Source organism: Opisthocomus hoazin, chromosome 14 (genome assembly GCF_030867145.1).
Source record: "Opisthocomus hoazin isolate bOpiHoa1 chromosome 14, bOpiHoa1.hap1, whole genome shotgun sequence".
Classification (NCBI taxonomy): domain Eukaryota; kingdom Metazoa; phylum Chordata; class Aves; order Opisthocomiformes; family Opisthocomidae; genus Opisthocomus; species Opisthocomus hoazin.
The window spans coordinates 10950704-10968670 of NC_134427.1; the positions used below are offsets into that span (position 1 = coordinate 10950704).

At 57.9% G+C, this 17967-nt stretch overlaps 1 protein-coding gene across 8 annotated transcripts in view; it reads left to right on the forward strand.

The window, feature by feature from the left end:
• Nucleotides 1-17967, forward strand: part of DLG3 (discs large MAGUK scaffold protein 3) — a 78045-nt gene that overhangs the window by 16151 nt on the left and 43927 nt on the right. For 4 of the 8 annotated variants that reach the window (XM_075435292.1, XM_075435295.1, XM_075435294.1 and 1 more), the window contains exon 1: nucleotides 7326-7794. The exons of 3 other annotated variants lie outside the window; for them this stretch is intronic. In XM_075435292.1, the coding sequence (XP_075291407.1) occupies nucleotides 7471-7794 (324 nt within the window). In that variant the 5' untranslated portion in view covers nucleotides 7326-7470. Of the gene's footprint in view, nucleotides 1-7325; nucleotides 7795-17967 lie in introns of those variants that run through there. One more of the 8 variants, XM_075435293.1, reaches the window with a different exon arrangement.

Genomic DNA, 17967 nt, shown 5'->3' on the forward strand with positions numbered 1-17967 from the left:
TCTGCGTTCAGATGCTCTCCAGCAGTTTGGTGTTTTGACATTTCAGACACAGGCTCGAAAGACAAAGTACTGAAGCCAAGAGGGTGTCTGTCTGCAGTAACGCGCTCAGACTGAACCACACATCAGCCCTGCACAGCATGGACACCCGGCTGGGCAGCCAGCTGCCCTAGTCGCCAGGATGCTGCGACTCAAAGAGGGGACGGCACGGGCTGTGTCAGTAAGATCTTCAGTGGGCATTTTGGGGTTGAATGACCTCAGCTTTATAGAGGCTCTTGCTATTCCTATTCCTGCTGCAGAGATAAATAAGGATGTGCTTAGACCTCAGTTCTCCCAGCTCAATATACAGCTTCAGCAAAGGAGGAAGAATTCAATAGGGCCACCAGGCTGTCAAACCAAAGGCTCATGCGTGGCCACCTGGTCCTACTCTGTTCTGGGACTTTCTGTCTAAAACTAGCAGCAAAAGGAAGATCCTTGGCAGACCCTTTTCTGGCCGCGCAGCGTAGGAAAGCCCTGCCGGCCATAGGGCTGTTGGTCCGTCCGTTCATCCAAGTCATCGCCACTGTTTTGAAGTTGTTTTGCGATGGTGTGTGTGTCGCACTCCCACTGCAGTGGCGGAAAGGGAGGCTTTGGGAAGTTCCACAGATGGCCACACTCCAGAATTATCCAGACCGAGCCTGGAGTCCATCCATCCTCCCTCCAGACTCATGCTCCAGCTTCGTTTGCCTCCGTCTGGTGCACGTCTGCCATCCCCAGGGGAGCACAGCTGCTGGGGCGACTTGCGCAAGGAGGTTCACACTGGTGGGTTTCACGTGTAGCTCTGAAAGCAAGAACTGAGACCATTCACTGGCATCTCAGCAGGATGGGGACTGAACAGGGGCCAGCCCCATCAGTGCCTTGGCCAGGAGCTCAGTGAGCTGCCGCACTGTCCATGCTGGGTCTCTGTCTGCTTTGCTCATCAAATTTCCGAAACAAGCTGGTGCAGCCTTGGTGCAGGGTCCCCACAGCAGCACCCAGGTCCCTCCTTTCCTGCTTTGCCTTGCTGGATGACTGACCACTGACCACGTTCCTGCTGCAACCGAAGTGAAGCGTTGGAGCCGTCTCCTGTAGCACAGACCAACCAGGTGCTCTCAAAGTGCGGAGCCCCCATACCCATGGCACAGGATTTGCCACCTGACCTTCACCCATCCATGCTCTGCTCCCCCTCACAGGCACCCCAGCATCTCGGGAGGCTGAGGACAAATCTCCCGGGTGCGTTTCTGCAAAACAAACAGGCTCTCCTTGCCATTTTTTAAAGAAACAAACCAAGCTTGAAGGCAGAGCGCGGCAGGCCAGCTGCCTTCTATCTGGAGCGCTGGAGCTGGGGGAACATCGCTGCATTTTAATGGCATCGAGCTGGACAGAAATCAGGATTCTGGTGGCAGAGGCAATACCGGCACTGTTATAAATAGGGCAGCCACGATAACTGCTCGTGAAGGTTTTTAGTCTTCAGGATTTGGAGGATCAGTATCAAGCTACGCTGAGAGATCCATTATCCTCAGCACTGGTAGGAGCTCGAGGAGTTGCAGGGGAAGAAGGACAGTGGATGAGTGTGGGTTTGGGAATCATCCCTCTTGTGAATCCGAGTGTGAGGCCTTTGAAAGGTGCTCTCTGCTGTGTGCTGCCTCCTCTAGCTTCTCTCTGCCCGCTCTGGGGGGTTAGACTGTGCGGTGCAAGCGTTTCAAGCCAACCTCGTGCCCTGCTGCAGGAAGTGAGGGTTTGCTCCAGCACAGCGCCCGCCAGAGCCCGGCAGCCTGCAGGTACAAAGCACCTTGCAGGAGCCTCGCTGGCATCACACCTAAAAATTATTCCAAGTATTGAGACTCAGGCAAAGGCCTCCTGCTGTCTGTGGCCTGGATAGCTCTCGGGGCTGGCACCGCTCGGGCACACCAGCGCCTGTGCCCGGAGCACTGGCATGGAGAGCGTCACGGCTGGCCGGCGTCGCTTCCCCAGTCTCACAACCAGCTTCCCACCTGCGCGTGGCAATGTCTTGCCGGGCTCTCCCCCACTTTTAAGGGGTATTTTTGGACCGGGTCATTTCACAGCAGGCTGTGGGAGGAGCTATGGCAGAGCAAGCGATGGGGCACAGGCTGGTCCTGGAGCTGGATTCATTGCTGAAGCCAGGGGCAAGCTCTGGCACGTACTGCATGGCTCTTTCCGCTCTGTGCGGTGGTAGATTTTGCATAGCTGAATCTCGAGGGGTGTTTTTGGAGGGGGGGGTTGTAAGTTTTGGGGCTCCACTGCTGTGGGAGCACCCCAGCGTTACCGCTCTGGTTCGGAATAAGAGCGTGGTGGTGAAATCACTCTCCCAGCTGCCTGCTCTCACCACGCCGTGGCTCAGTGGCAGAGCCCGTGGCCTGGCTGCCTTTGGGGTGAAGTTCAACTCAGCTGCGCGCTCTGGCCCCCGTGGATGCCCAGTCCTGGGACTCGACCGTCCCACGTCCAAACCAAGCCCCGAAGCCAGGGTGAGGGAAGCGGCACATCGTGCTTTGACGTCGATCTGTCACCCAGGGCTGGTGTTGCTGGTGTGTCGCTCGTGAGGAAGACGTGTGTACGGGTGTGCCCATGCCCGTGCCTCAGAAGCACCTCCTCACCCCAGGGCTGGCACCCGCTGTGAAGGTCCCCCCGGGGCTTCCGAAACAGTCGTGCCTTCTCCGGGTGTGCAGGCGGCATTGGGGACGGGCGGGTGGTGACACTGCGCCTTTAAGAGCGGCCCGTGAGCCGGCTGCGGCCCTGCGGCACGCGCGCTGATTGGCCGAGCGGCCCGCAGGCGGGCCGGGGGCGGGGACAGCCATTCAGAAATTTCCGAGCAGCGCTTTGTCCCTTAAAGGGGACGGGCAGTGGCAGGAGGGAGCGCCGGGAGCAGCGGGGCGCCCACCTCCCGTCCTCGGCGGGTGCCCGGAGCCCCCAGGGGCACCAGCATTCGTTTTTCTCCCCGAGGCTGGGCAGGTTCCAGCGCCAGAAACTGTGTTCTGGGGCACCAGTATCCCCTCGAGCCACTGGCTGGGGTCGGTGGGAGCTGCTGAGTGGGTTTGGCTCTGTCTGGAAGGGGCAGACTGGAGCAGGGCTGGCCCGATGAAAGACACAATGTGTGGACCCACGGAGCTCACCTTCTTGCCCCCCACACAGGGTGGGAATAATCAAGGCAGGGGGATCCCTGGGCCCTGGATGTGGGGAAAGGTCCCTCTGGGCAGGTCTCTGCTGCCCAGAGGGCAGCTCCAGGTCCGAGCAGGGTGGTGCTGAGGCCTTGCAGCACTTTCAGAGCCACATGTTGACCCACTCTGAGGATGGGAATGGTTCCTGCAGGGGTGGCTCCCGGTGGGGAGCCCACCAGAGTGGACTCGTGGGGCTTTGTGGCCCCAAGGTGACGTCGGCTTAGGCAGGGCCAGCCAGGAGACTTCCAACAGCCTTGTACAGCACAAGCGGGGTGTGTTTGACTGCCACTAAGTCTGAGTTTGTAAGCATACACAGGGACAGCTTGGGACTAGTGAAAGATGCAGGGAGGCAGCATGTCTGGTGGGGTCAAGCTAGGCAAAACCAGCTGGAGATCAAGGTACAGGACCAAAAAAATATCAACCGATTCTCTTAAAGACAGGAGACTTTGAAATACCTTGCTCTGACTCTGACTTGGAGTGGTGAAGTTGTGCCCTCGTCCCATTTTCAAAACTTCCCTCTGTTCCTTCAGGCTGAAACTGTGCTTTATTCTAAAGGAAATGAGACACACACAAGGGCTGGGCTCCCAGAGACCACAAGACACGGCAGTGCTGTAATTGCCATGCCCATGCAGCAGCAAAGCTTCCCCCGTTGCACCCAGGGAGGTGTCACGGGAAGGCAGCCCACGGCCAGCCCGTGCTTCAAGTGCTCCAGCGCAAGGCAGGAGCCTCTCTGACGGGTGATGGGGAGAGCGGCTGTGGGCGTTATGAGGCTGTCAGGAAATCCATAAAGCCTGCTGCAGTTGATTGCTATTAAATAGAGCCTCCAGGCTCTCCGTTACGGGGAGGGAGGCTGGGCTCTGCTGCAGGGACCTGCCGCAGGTCTCCATCGCTCCTTTGCCCCACCAGTGCTGCCATGGAAGACATTTAGCTCGCTGTAATTTCAACTGCAGAAAGCAGCTGGTAGTGTTTATTGAAGACCCTCACACTGTTGCTGCCACAAGTGAGGACATGGGAACTGCGTAGTGGCACTGGGCAGTGTATCAGGGATCGTTAATAGAATGAAAATGTTTTTTCCCTGGAGGTGAATAATTTCTTTGGCAACTGCCCTGAGAGCACCGAGAGCTGTCGGTCCCTTGGTATGCCTGGTTATTATTATCCCAGCTGCACATTTCCCAGTGTGAATCGCTGCCGGTGGCAGGGAGGAACAGCCTCAGCGTGAGATGTTCGTTATCCTGCCCCTTCCCACTCACCCGTGACTGCGCAAACCCTCCAACGCTCAGGGGAACCACCAGCCCCGTTTGCCCACTGGCTGTGCAGCTGGCTCTGCAGCGTGCCCGTGCGAGTTGCATTTCACAAGCCCCAGACACAGCAAATTGCAGATCCGTGCTGGATGGGGGGCTGTGGTCGTGCTGAGGAACCAACTGACGGATTGAGCAGAGTTCGGTTGGTCCCTCCCTTTGCCGCTCATCTGCCCATGGCCTGCTCCTGCTGCGCTTTACCTGCCGGTGCCCCCCGCCTCCCCGTTCTCAGCTGGGTGGCTGCAGACCCCGCTGCCTGCCCTGCGCTTTGGGCGTTGGGTAGCTTTTTGCGTGTGATTGCTGTCTAGAAAGGTAACCCTCCCATGCATAACTCTGCCCATTGCATGGTCCCTGCAGCTGAACCGTGCCATCCTAGGGTGGGAACTGCGACAGGAGGGAGGTTTGCAGCTGGGCTGGAGCAGTAATTAGTTATGGTTGTGTTACGGGTTCTGGGCACGTCTTGTTGATGAAGTGACTCAGATCTCAGAGGTGCTGCAGGGTGGGAGACAGTGGATAGCCAAGATGGACTTCATGTCCTTTGCTGTCATGCAGGAGACACTGGCCACCTGCCTGTTTCTGCAAGTTTTACGGCTCTGCTTTGGTTCAGCAATCCCCTCCCCCAGCTTCATTCCTGCCCCCAGCCCCTCACCTCATTCCCACCTCTGCCCTCACTGCCGCAAGATGCCCTCTCCGCAGGAATTACATTCCCCAGCCCCCCAGTCCACCCTGGCTGTTGAGGAGGTACAGCATCTCCCCAGAGCACGGGGCTCATCAGCCCAGCGTCCTCCTGCAGGGCCAGCACCGTGTGCTCTGGGAGATGGCACAAGGAGCAGTAGAAGATGTGGAGATGATCCTAATTTCTTAAAGCCTGAAGTGTAAAGTTCTCTGCTAATACCAACACTGCATGCTTTCCTTCCATGCACACAAACACAATTTTTCATTGATTAAAATAATTCTGAACAAGCTTGCTTTGCACGCAGGCATCCAATCCTTCCCTGCCTCAGTGAGCTCCTGGGGTCTGCAGTTCCCTGTGGCACTGAGCTCTGCAGCGTAGCACTGCTTTCTTACGTGCAGCTGTTGGCTTCATCTTGCTGCCTCTCTGGATCTCTGGGTCAGTGCCACAGCGCACCCGGGTCCCACAACTGACTGTTCGTCAGCGAGAGCCCCTGGGAGCCGCAGGGTGAGGCTCACCTGCGGAGCTGTTTCCGAGTGCTCAGCAGCAGTGCTGTGCTCAGCCAGCGTAGCGGCAGCAGGCTCTCCAGACTTGCTCGGCCAGGAACATTATGACTGTCCTAAGCTTGCGGCTGGGGAAGTTTCAGTGTAATGTATCTGAGCCACAACACTGCTCCACGGCATCATTAAGTGTGGAGCAGCACATGATCGTAGCATCCATCCTGTGACGGAGGTCACCTGAGCAGCCCAGGGGCAATGAAGCACAGGCAGTGCTGGAGAGGACAGGCTGTGCACCGCGCGGTGGGGACCACGGGGCTTGGGGACAACGCGGATCCCAATCGCAGGGTGTCTTCTGTCCCCTCCCCTTTGCCCAGAAGCAACCGCTTCACTTGACCACTTGGGAGCAAACGCTGCAGAAGCACCTCTGTGGTGGCCAAGAGCAGCAGTAGTTTTGTACTGCAGTTTAAAGAGCTCAAGAAACAAGGAGTGGGCAGGGGCGTTTGTCTGACCGGCTGTCACGCGCTGCCTCCTCCGACAGCCCCGCTTGTGAGCAGGGCCATACTGCACCGGCTGCACGGGGCAGCAGGAGCCTGCAGATCTTCCAGCCTGAATCGGGGTGTTGAGCCACCACGTCTCGTGGCTCGAGGCCCACTCAAGTGCGCTTCTGTGTTCCTTCTGAGTGTTCCTTTACCCGTACCCTGTGGGAGCTGTGCACCTTTCATCGCTCTTCTATGTATTTATGTACCATTTCTTCAAATAATTCTTCACCCTCCTCAGTGTTTATTACAACCCTTAAGCATTAGGAGGCTGGATTCAGGTTCTAACTGCTCAGATGTGGATCTTTTGTAATGTTTTTTATTTCTACCCTTCAGTTTGCCCGAGTGACTCTCTTCTGACCTTCTTCCAGTCTGGCACTTCAGTGCAAGGGGCGAGGGGCTGCCCGAGCTGCGCTGGCCGCAGCGCCCTTGCCCTGCTGCAGCAGCAGGCATTCCTGCCCTGCCTTTACCATCCCCTGAGGGCAGCAGGCGGAAGGCCCCGGGGGTTTCTCCGACCGCAAGCCACCCGTGGCTCCGTGGGCAATGGCAGCACCCCCGGGCTGCTGTGCCGGAGAGCGTGGTGACACTTCCAGCGCGGCTGACGCGGGCGCGCTGCAGAGATGCTGCTGCCAGGCCAGGGACCGTGGTTCGGGTCTGGAACAACGATTTCGCGCTCCGGTGCGGCCCACAGCTGATGGCCTCACGCTCTCGGTGCCATCCACAGAGCTGGCACGGCTGCCCGGGGGAGCAGAGCTGCGCGGCAGCTGCCCGGTGCGCCCGGCCGTGGGGACCCGCCTCCGGGTTCCTCCGGTGCGCGGCGGGGGCGGCAGGCGGGTCCCGAACCCGCGTCCCCGGAGCGGCCCCGGCCGGGGCGGGGCGGGGCGGGGCGGGGCGCGGAAGCTCCGCCGGCGCGGATTGGCCGCCGGGGCGGGGGGAGGCGGGGGCAGCCTCGCGCCGCCGCAGGTGCCGCGTTCCGCGCTCCCGAGCCGCCGCGCGCAGCGGGGCGGGGCGGGGCCGTTGCCTCGCGCCGGGAGCGGCACCGGGGCTGAGCGCCCCCGCGGAGATCGCCGCGCTGTGACACCCGTGTCCCCCCCCCTCCGTGTCCCCCGTCCCCCTCCTCCTGCTCCTCTTCCTCCTCCTCCCGCCCGCGGGGCGGGGGCCTCTGCCGCCCCTCGAGCGTCCCTCCCTCCCTCCGCCCGCCCGTCCCTCCTCCCTCCGCGCCGCCTCCCTGCCTCCCGCCCTCGCTGCCGGCTCTATGGTGTGAGGGCAGCGATGCACAAGCACCACCACTGCTGCAAGTGCCCCGAGTGCTACGAGGTGACGCGGATGGCGGCCCTGCGGCGCATGGAGCCCCCCTCCTACGGCGAGTGGCAGCACGAGCAGTACGGCTACGGCGGCTACGGCTCGCAGACCCTGCCCGCGCCCGGGGGGGCCGCGCCCGCCGCCCGCGGCAAAGCCAAGCTGGGGCCCCCCGCCCGCGACCCCGCCGCGCTGAAGCCGCCGCCGCCGCCGGGGAAGAGCGCGCCCAAGGTGAACGGGAGCGGCCCGGGCTGGTGGCCTGAGTGCACGTGTTCGAGCCGCGACTGGTACGAGCAGGTACGGGCCAGCCCCGGGCAGCGGCTCCGCGGTGCGGGACGGGACGGGGCGGGAGGGCGGCGGGGTCGCGGCAGGGTGCAGCGTCGCCCCGGGGTGTCGCGGGCGCCCGGGTTGGGTGCTGGCGTTGCTGGGGCTGGATGCCGGCGGCGGCGTGGTTGGTCTTCGTCATGGCTTGGGCTGGCCGCCGGCGTGGCTCGGGTTGGCATCGCCGCCACGCGGGCTGGACGCCGCGGTCTTGCCCACCTGCGTTGGAGCCGCCTTGCTGGGGCCGAGCTGGGCCAGCCAGGTCTCGCTTGGCACAAGGTGGGCATCAGGCGTGATGTTTTTTGGTCGCCCTACCCGAGGTCTTTGCCGCTTGCGATGCCGTTGCCCGAAGCCCTGGCAGTGTTGAGGGCGTCCCATCGTCCCGTGCTTAGCCAGCGCGGGGCACGCTGCTTGCCGGGCAGCCTCATGGGCTCACGGTGCCGCTTGCCAGCGCTCCCAAACTGGCACCTGCTCTCCTTCAAGTTGTGGTTTTCTCGCTCTGCTGCTACGTCCCTGCTCCCCGAGATTATTACGTAACCCTGCTCTGGTCGCTGGCATGCTGTGTGCATTCTGCCCCATTTCACTGCCTCCATTTCTTCCCACACAGATTCGTTTTATTCGTGTTCTCCTCCAGGACCCATTCTCAGGCTGTGTCTCTCTTTCTCCCCTAAATGGAGAGACCAGTCTTGTTTTGAACCCACAAGCTAGCTGAGAAAATGGTTGGATCTGTTTGCAAAGCATTAAAATGGAGGCTAGACCCTGCCTGAAAAACAATTTACCCTGCTTTAGAGAAAGGCATTTCAATTTACTTCTTCTGCCTCTTTCATTCATTATCTTCAAACCTCACATGATTTCTTATTGATCCGTCTAATTATTATTTCAAGACACTGTAGCAGGCAGACACACGGGAATCAATGGGAATTCTCTCCTCCTTTCCTCTCGGAAAACACAACCTTCTTCTTCCCTTCCCCTGTTTTTTCTTCATTACTATCTCAGTCTGTAGCTCTGGTTGAAATAATTAGATTCAAAGCTGATACGCTCAGATGATGTTACAGAAAGCACCCAAAACCCAGCCACCTTCCTATCAGTCTGGTCCTGCTTTCTGTCTCTCTCTCTGCCACTCTTTGCATCAAAATCAGCCTCGGCTCTCTCTCGCCTGCTGATTCCTGGCAAGCATTCTTCCATCTTCCCTTTGCTGTCTCTTTCCTTCGCTCTATCCAGAGCAGCAGGCTCGGGGAGCTGGGTAGGAGCAGGGAATTGAAGCATGTCTGCTCCCTCATTTCCACTCCTGCTTGCATGAAAAGTCCGGCCCAGGGTTCCTGGTAAGACGAATGCGAGCAGGCTGGGAAGGAAGCGATGCCAGCTGCATTGCTGCCGTGGCAGGCTGGGCAGGGGAGTCTTTCATGTTTTTGCAATGGTGGAAGAGAAATCATTGTTTCTTTGTGGTGCTGCCACAGAGCCCCAGGGCTTAGGCTGCTCTGAAGGTCCACACTGGAAATCTCTGCTCGGCCTTAGCCATTCTGAATATGAAAAAAAAAAAAAAAAAAAATCAAAAGCTCCTCGCGGCATGGCAAGTAAGAGAGGATGCCAGTGTGTGAGGCTACATGAGCATAGAGGGGTCTGCATGCAGGATATGGTGTGTGAGGTATGTCCGCTGCCTGTAGCAAATGTATGCAGTGAGTAAAGCTGTGCAGCAAATACCTCAGCAATGCTCCTCTTCTGATCCGAGGGTGCCCAGTGCCTGATCCATCAGGAATCCATGTTCTTCCCAGTCCAGTAGTGGGCAGAGAGACAAAAGGTGGTAAAATGCAAACAGCTGGGCATGGCTTGTGCCCAGGCAGATGGGTTTGGCTCTAGGAGGCTGGGAGATGTTGGGGTCTGGGTAGATTTGGCTGGATGCTGCAGATGTGAAGCTGAGCTCCTTTGCAGGAGCTGAGGAGACAGCCTCCGCGTCCTCAAGAGCCTTGGCTAGAGGCAGAGCTGCCATTTTTCAGGGCTGCCCCTTTAAATGAGCTCCCTGTCCCTGGAAGCACTTTCCAGCAGCAGAAATGGGAAGGGGTGTGTGGGCCAGGAGGTTTCACTGGGAAAGCAGGGATCTGTTCACCTTCCAGAGAGCTTCGCCACCTCTCATTTAAGCCTTTTTTCTACCCTTGCTTCCTCACGCAAGCAGAGGGGAGTGCGCACTGCCTGTGTGTGCTGATGCAGCCGCGTGCGCGGATGCTCTGGCATCGGAAATGTGCTCACGGTTGCATATGCTGGTGTATGTCCTCTGACATCATGTGTCCTCGCAGACCCTGTGCGCAGCTCCGCAGCGTGTGAGATGTGCCCACACGTGCTGCCCAACACATGGCATGGTCCCAACATCAGCCCGCACCTCCGGTGCCCCGTCGGTTCTCTCCTCCTGCCTCTCCCCTTCCCTAGGACACAAATTAGCTTGCTCAGGCAGTGCCAGTAACTGAGAACCCCTAATCCTGACTCGGAAGGAGGGAGGGAGGAAATCTCTGAGCTCTGCGTTTCTCATTTCATTTTGCTTTGCTTTTCTTCTCCGTTCTGAGATCCCTTACATTTCTTCTCCCTTATCTATCCCTGTTCCCTGTTCGTTAGTCCCCGCTTCCTGCGCTTGCTGTCATTGCTGTCCTCCATTGTTCCCATCGCCGTCCCTCTGGCTGGTCCTGTGCCCTCCTCGTCCCCCCTCGCTTGCTGATGGGGGATTCAAATCCTCCCCTGCCAGACTGGGGTGAGAGGAGGACTCGCGGCTTTGGGGGAGGAATGGCAGCGTGATCCAGGGAAGCATCCCTGATGTGCAGCGCTGGAGGAGCAGAGCACTCAAACCCCTCCTCTCCCCTGCACAGTGACGCCCACGGGCTCTTGGGAGAGGAGCGCTGAGCCGTACCCGAGACCTTTCTCCAGTGCTGCTCCCTGCGCTGAGGGTCCGGCAGCAGCCAGCACCTTTCCCTCCTGCAGGGAACGTCCAGCCTTGTGGCTTAGTTCACCCCAAGGTCCATGGTGTCGGGCACAGTGGCCAGACCGGTGTCCCCCATGAGGCTTGCAAGGGTCTCGCCAGCATTTTCATGTGCGTTTGGGGTGGCTGGGGCATGGGCGTCTCCTCTCACGGCTGGGGAAAGGGCCTGGGGCAGGGCAGTTCCCCAGCCGTGAGAGGAGATGCCCATGTCCCAGCGTGTGGTTGGGCAGTGCCCTCCACCCCTAGAGCTGCCCCAGGTTTGCTGGCCCTGCGTGGCCAGAAGTGTGGTGTCCTGCTGTCCCTCCTTCCTGCGGTCTCTTTCTCCCTTCCTGGGGGGTCGGGAGGGTGCAGAGTGGGGTTACAGCAGCATCGCAATGAGTCCCTGACCACCTGCAAGTGCCTGGAGCACGCCAGGCTTGCGTGGCCCCCCACAGTGTTTCATGACCAGGCAGGTGGAGGAGGGGGGCAGGTCCACCCTGCCTGTCTTCGGCACTGAGCGCCTCACCGAAGGCAGTGTTCTTCCACGCACAAACATTGCTTGTTATATAGTTCCTCCCGTGAGCCGGGGAATTACCTGGAGTAGGTGGGCACAGGGCGGCACATCTTGGTGGAAGCACCAGCCTTCGCCACACCTTCAGATGCTGCTGGATTTGGGGCTCCTGTCTCTTGGGGCATGGGGGGTGGGTGGAGGAAAGAGCCTTGGGGAGGCCATGGGGGTCCGGGCTGGATTGATGAGCAGTGGGCAGGCATGACTGGAAGGAAGGAGGGAGCATTTCAAGGGGGCAGGTGGGAAGCCAAACACGGGTTGCTTCGTGGGAAATGGCTGCAGCCCTAGATGTTCCCTGGGGAGGTGCGAGGGAGGGTGAGAGGAACAGGGTGCTGGGGACACGGAGGCAGTGGAGGTGGTGAGGTTGGCAGGGTGATGTTGCTATGGCTACTCCTGTGCTATTCATAGAAGAAATTAGCTAAATCTTTGCACTGAAAGGTGGAGGAGGAGAGAGGAAGGCATTCTCCATGTTTGGAGGGAAGGAGAAAAGCCAAAACAGGAAAGGGGTGAAGTTTTCCTCCTTTGCTCTGTGCCTGTGCCGTGGAGGTGCATTTGGGGGAAGGCACCACTGCCTGAGCTGCCCAGGGCTGGCAGGGCACGGGAGGACACGGGCGGAGAGGAGCTGCCCATGGGAAAGCCCCCCCGCAGAGCGTCCACGCGGAGCCCCGCGTGGCAGGACGAGCTCTGCATTGTGTCACGAGCACAGGAGACATCCTTTTAATTACAGACAGCCGATCTGTGAAAGGTATTTTTGGCAACCTAAATGTAGATGCAACTGTAGTGAAAGTTGCCCTTCGCGTCTGGCTCCGTCACTGAAGATAGTGCTTGTCTGTTCCTGACCTCGTCTGTCTGCTTGGCCCCTGCTCTGCGGTCGCTGGTGGTCCCCCCCTGCCCTCCCTCCATCTCTTCCAACGTGTCCTCCTGCCAGCCGGAGTCCCGGGTGGGTCTTCCCTCTCCACCACTCCTCACTCATCACACTCCACTCCCTTGTTGTGAGAGTTTGATTCCCATCCCACAGACCTGTTTGTCACCTCCTCACTCATGATGTGTAAATCTGCGTGTCTGTTCCTAATATATCTCCCTCCGTCTGATTTCACCTCTCAGCTTGTTTCTTGGGCATCTCCGTCTGGTGATCCTGCCGTCATCACCCAGTTGAGTTGCTATAACCAGGCACTGAGCTGCTCTCCTTCCCCCAGACTCAGCCTCGCACCCGCCTTCGGCCCCTTGTCCCACAGACCTGGGAGGCAGCTGATAAGTTTAGTGGTCTTGACGTTCCTTTCCTGCCACCCAGCTGGAACCAGGTCCCAGTTAATGCTTTATGAAGTCCCGCTCCCTGTGCATCTCCTAGGGAAGCTTATGCCTTAACATCCAGATGCCGGGTGAGCCAGTGCCCCTCGCCCACCCCGGACCATCCCTTGTCCTGCTGTCACCCATCCCCTGGACCGGGCTGAGGCGGGTCAGTTGTTCTCAGTGCTCCTTCCCAAAACATATTGAGTCCATTTAGGAGTGGACAGGTGAGGACATTTGTCTACTTGGTTTCTTCATTCACCTGTAAGACTTTTCCCCTTCCCTTGAGCATGTGAATCCCTCAGGCAGGGGCTGTGCGCTTGTGCCTGCCGACCCTTCTGACACATCCCACTAATATTGGAATTGGAAAGGGGAGTTGAAGGACTGAGTTTAGCTCCTCTCCAGCCGAATTACCAACTGCTGCCTGCCAGCCAGCCCAGATGCACAGGTCGTGGCCCCAGAGCTGCACCCCACTGCTGGTTTTGGGGTGTTGAGCTGCAGGAGGGACACCAGGAGCAGCACAGGGAGAGGTGCTAGAGCTTGTGTCCAAACTGGCCATAGTAGAGATGTAGCTGCCACTCTAAAAGCAGCCTCTAAAGCCACATAGGTGGGAGAGACCCCACCAGGGCAACATGTAGAAGAAGAGGAAAAGCACCTGCCAAAAATGGGAGGATGTGGCTCGGCCACGTTGCCAGAGGAGGAGAACGCATTGGTGAGGCAGCCAGGGCCAAGCATGGGCAGGTTTCAGCAGGTATGTAGCCAATGTGGAGGAGATGGCTCCTCATGAAGAACCTGGGGGTGGCAGGGAGACCTTCAGCCTCCACCATGGCAGCGCCTGCCCTTGCCCTGGCCAGGGGGATGCTCCCTGCACCCCCGTGGCTGCGCTTTCCACCTGGCTCTTCCCCTGTGGTTTTGGGTGTTACATGACTGGGACTTGACTGAGCCCGGTCCTGACAGTGCCGGGGATTCAGCAGGGATCTGCCGGCCGGCCTCAGGGTGTGCTCGAGGGAGGAGGGTCCCACGGGGGATTGCCTGAGAGGAAACCCCAGGGACGGCCATGCCAGAGGTCCCGTCCGAGTACCCTGGATGCGGAGGTGGATGGGAGGTGGAAGTGAAGCAGAAGCCGTTGCTGTCCCTGGAGATCTGCCCTGTTTGGGTAAGCCCCTTGGCACGTCGTATGCCGTGGTGGGAGGAGAGGAGCTTCCACTCCTTCCTTAGCTGCAAATGCTTATTTAGAGAGAGGAAGTCATTAAGACTAATCAGGTCATAATCAGCCATGGCCATGGCTATGTGCTGAGTGTTCGTGGCACACAGCCCCATGCAGGATGCTCTCTGAAGGGACTGTGGTCTCTGGGTCCTGGGGGAGAGCAGGTCCAGCACTGGTCTGCGCTGGGGCACGAGGAGCTTGATGTGGTTGGGGCATGGGGGCTCTGCCTGCCATCCTGAACCCCCCACGCTGGCAGGGGGGACGGTGCATCTCTGCTCAGCACCGCAGCTGTGATTTGGTAATGGGCATAAGCCTCGCTGTAAGGTCGTGCCAGCGCTGCGGGTGCACTGGGCTGTACTAATGCTCCCAGCTGGTTTTAACACATGCAAAGATGGGATAATACCGGGATCCCTCAAGGGCCATCATTGCAAATCCAACAATATGTTATGAACATACATCAGGGGCTTGTAGATGAAAACTTTTAATACAGCTTTTAACAAGCTCAGAATACCTGAATTTGAAATGAAGTTCACAGTTGAGTCTGCAGAAGCTCACTTGGATGGGACTTGATGAAGGACTGCTCAGAGGGTGTAATTATTTTTGGGGACACATGCTGCTTCAGAGCACCCTGGGCCAGGCCCTAAATATCCTCTTGTCATCTTTGTATTAACTGGAATTTAGTTTGAGGCTTTGTCCCAGAGAAACATGTTTCTTAACACTTTGTAACTAGGTGTGCACTGGAGCTTACTGAAGAGAAGAAAACAGGATCTTTGAATCCCAGGGACCAAAGAAATCCTTATTTTAACACCATCCCTTATTCACTCTTTTTTTTTTTTTCCCCCTGTACGTATGTATTTGTCTGAGAGGGGGGAAAAAAAACACGTGAGTCTTTCAGATGATAATAACTCTTTCTGTGGAAAAAAGGAATTGAGTCAATTTTATTTGGTACCGCCAGGTCAGAGGGAAGCTACCAGAGCCCAGCACCTCTGCAAACTGGGTCACTCATTTTAGCGGGCTGAGCCTGGAACAGGATGTCTAACTTTCAAGTATGAACACACTGGCCTTAATGGTTGCTAAAGGGAAACTTAGACTCTGCAGAGCTTCTGTTTGGGGAAGCTTTCTTCCTTCCCCTCTGAGTGAAGGCTTTTTCCAGTCCCTATTTAAGCTTAATCTTTTAAAAAAAAAAAAAAAAAAAAAAAAAGGTACCAAAACAAAGATTAAACCCTCAGTAGCTGCCTGTGTTCGCATTACATTTTGGGCACTTCAGCAGCTTTGCCAAAGATCCTTGTGACCAGAGACCTTTCAAGTCTTGCGCTCCCCATTTCCGGATGGCCACGGTGCTTTGAGCTGGTGCCGAGGTGCAGCCGCGGGGCAGGGGCTCTGCTGCCGCGGCCCTGGAGCCTGCTCACGCTGCCGAAGCAGCCCAGCTCTGCCGTCTCCCAGAGGCAGCCTGGGGAGGAGGGCTGCTCTCGCCCGTGGCCCGCTGTGCTGGCTGGGAGCTGAGCACCGGGGCACGGGCAGCAGCCGGTGCCTGGCTAGCCGGGACCGACGCAGGGAGTCTGGGCACCCGTAAGCTCCATAGTCAGCCCTGGCATCATTTCCTCTGTCATTTATGCCACGTTTCGAGCTGTGCAGAACGAGGACATGGGGTCAGGCTTAGCCTGTCGCTCCCCATTGTGCAGGCACACTGTCGGGCGGTGTTGCCTTGCCCTGCCCAAGCAGTGCCAGCCAACAGGTTGCTCTTGCAGTGGGTGAGAAAAAACGGACAGAGAGTTATTTTGTCCTGCCCAGTTAAGGGGAAGGGAGACTCATCTCTGGCTATGAAATTCTTCAGCCTCCAGAAGTTTCCAGCTTCCATTTGCTTTTGCTCCCTTTCGCTGTCCCAGCCTGAGGCAGCCCTGAGGGATGCAGCTCTCCCTCAGGGCTCTGCAGCCCGCTGATGCTCCCAAGCACCCTCGGCTCTGGCTGCCATGTAAAGAGCAGATGAAGGCAAAAAGAGGTGAGCACAGGGAGCTATGAGAAGGGGACCAGCCTCTGGCAGCAGTGTGGTACCTCTCCCCTTGAGAAGGGAAGGGATAGGAAGGCCAGAGGGTGGATTTGCTATAGAGATGTAGGAAAAGCTCTAGGTCTTGTGGTCCAGCTGGGAGCCAGGCGTCGGTCCGGTATGGGATGTACTGTGTATTGTTTCTTAACGGGACGTCTGTGAGGTGACTTCCCTGGGCACAGCCAGGTGAAAGCCAAGGGGGTCTGTAGGCATGCAGGCATCGGGGGGGGGTGTGCTCAGAGCAGCCTGGGGGGACGGTGCCAGCACCTCTCTGCTCCACACACCTGCCCACCCGCAGGGGCAGAGCTGGGGCTCGTCCCCTCCCTCGCCTCGGGCTCGGGGAGCCTCCGGAGTGGGTTTCTGTCCTGCTTCAGCCTCAGAAGTGCCCACACGTTGCTGTGGGGAGCTGTGTCCTCTCAGGTGCTTTGGGAGGTGATGTTTTTGGCAGCTGCGCGTCGGGCTCTGGGTTGGCGCAGGAGGCAGCCCCAGCGCTGGGAAAACCAGCGTTTGTGTTCAGGGCAGGGAAGTCTGGCGCGAAGCAGATGAGCGTGTCGGGGCTGATCAGGGTGAGCGGCGGTGAGCATGGGCTCACTGTATGTGCTGCACCGACAGGACCCGGGCTCACTCCTGTGAAATTAATTCATTAGCTTGGTGCAAACCCAGTCCCTCCAGCAGCAGGAGCCCGACGGTGCCTGGGCATCCCGCAGTCGACCCTGCTGCTGCGGCAGCATCGCACTGCTCCTCGGCGTCCCAGAGCCGGTACCTGAGTGTTCACAGCTAGCGTCTGGCAGCGAGGCATCGTGCCACAGAGCAACTGCTTTCGTAGCTGTAAATGCACAGCTTTCTCCATGGTTTAATACCTTTTAAAAAAAAAAAAAAATCAAAGCTGATGGAGCTGGGCTACAAGCAGCCCAGTGTGTCCACGCTGTTTATACGCTTCTGTAGGGCATCTCCCTTCTTAGCCTCTGACCCTGAGAGCTTTTAAAAGGATGCGATGACTGAATTTCACGTATCTCCAGAACCATTTCCTTTTGAGTGTTACTATTATACCTCAGATAGTATGAAGCAAAGAATATTCAAAGGCGGATTGACTGTTCACTCTGATCCAATCTGGGAAAGTTGCAGAAATACCAGAGTTAAGTTAGTACTTTGCTTCTCATGCACTAGCCCAGCGTCACAAATAGTCACCCTGTCCTGCACATCCCTTGGTGTGTGACCCATGGGGCACACTGGCCTCCTGCGGAGATCAGCTCCGTGCATTAGGCCTGGTATTTGTCAGCTATAGGGGCTCCTCTTTGAGTCCCGTGGCTGGTTAAGATGGAAGTGGGTTTATATGTGGGCACAACCCAGTTGCCGTTGGCCTGGGACATCTGCAGCACATTTATTTTGTCTGGAGGAGGTACGTAACTCCTGACCTCTGTGGGCTGACCCCCATGATGGCTCTGTGGATGATGTCAAGCTGTTGCAAAGCTTCTGGATTTCAGCTCTGTCGAGAGTATCTTGAACTTTCAGTTTAGTCTCCCTGCTCCGCTCCCGTATGCGAGTCCTGAGAGCAGTCCTTAGGGGAAATGCATTTAATGGCAACTTTTCTTTTGGTTGGAAGTTTTGGAAAATCATCATGTTTTGCACTTCCTGCTTTTACTTCAGCAGATGACAGCAGCAGAAACAGAGGTGAAGGGTGCTATCTATAGATGTTTGGGGCTTGGCTGCCCCCAGCTGACTCTGTTAGTGTCCCTGGGCTGCTGAGGCCAGTCACCCGAACGGCAGCGCTCCCTCTCAGATGACTGCCCGGAGGTGATATCTAAAGGTGTTTCTGAAAGGCCGCATCCTGCACCTGAGGTGTGTCCAAGCACTGCTGGCTGTCTTGCTGCTTCTCGCACATGCTGTAGTGGAATTGCTCCAGCCGGGGGGGGACTGCAGGCTGTCGAGAAGGAGGTGTCCCTCCTGCCCTGCATGCAGACTCACAGCCTCCTCCTGGCTTTCGCCACGGAGGCAGCTGCCCCCCGACAGGCTCTAGGCTCTCCCAGCCCCTCTGCAGGGAGCCAGCCCCTCGCTGGGGGTGCACGAGACGGGCTGCTGCTCCCGCCATTGGCACCTACACT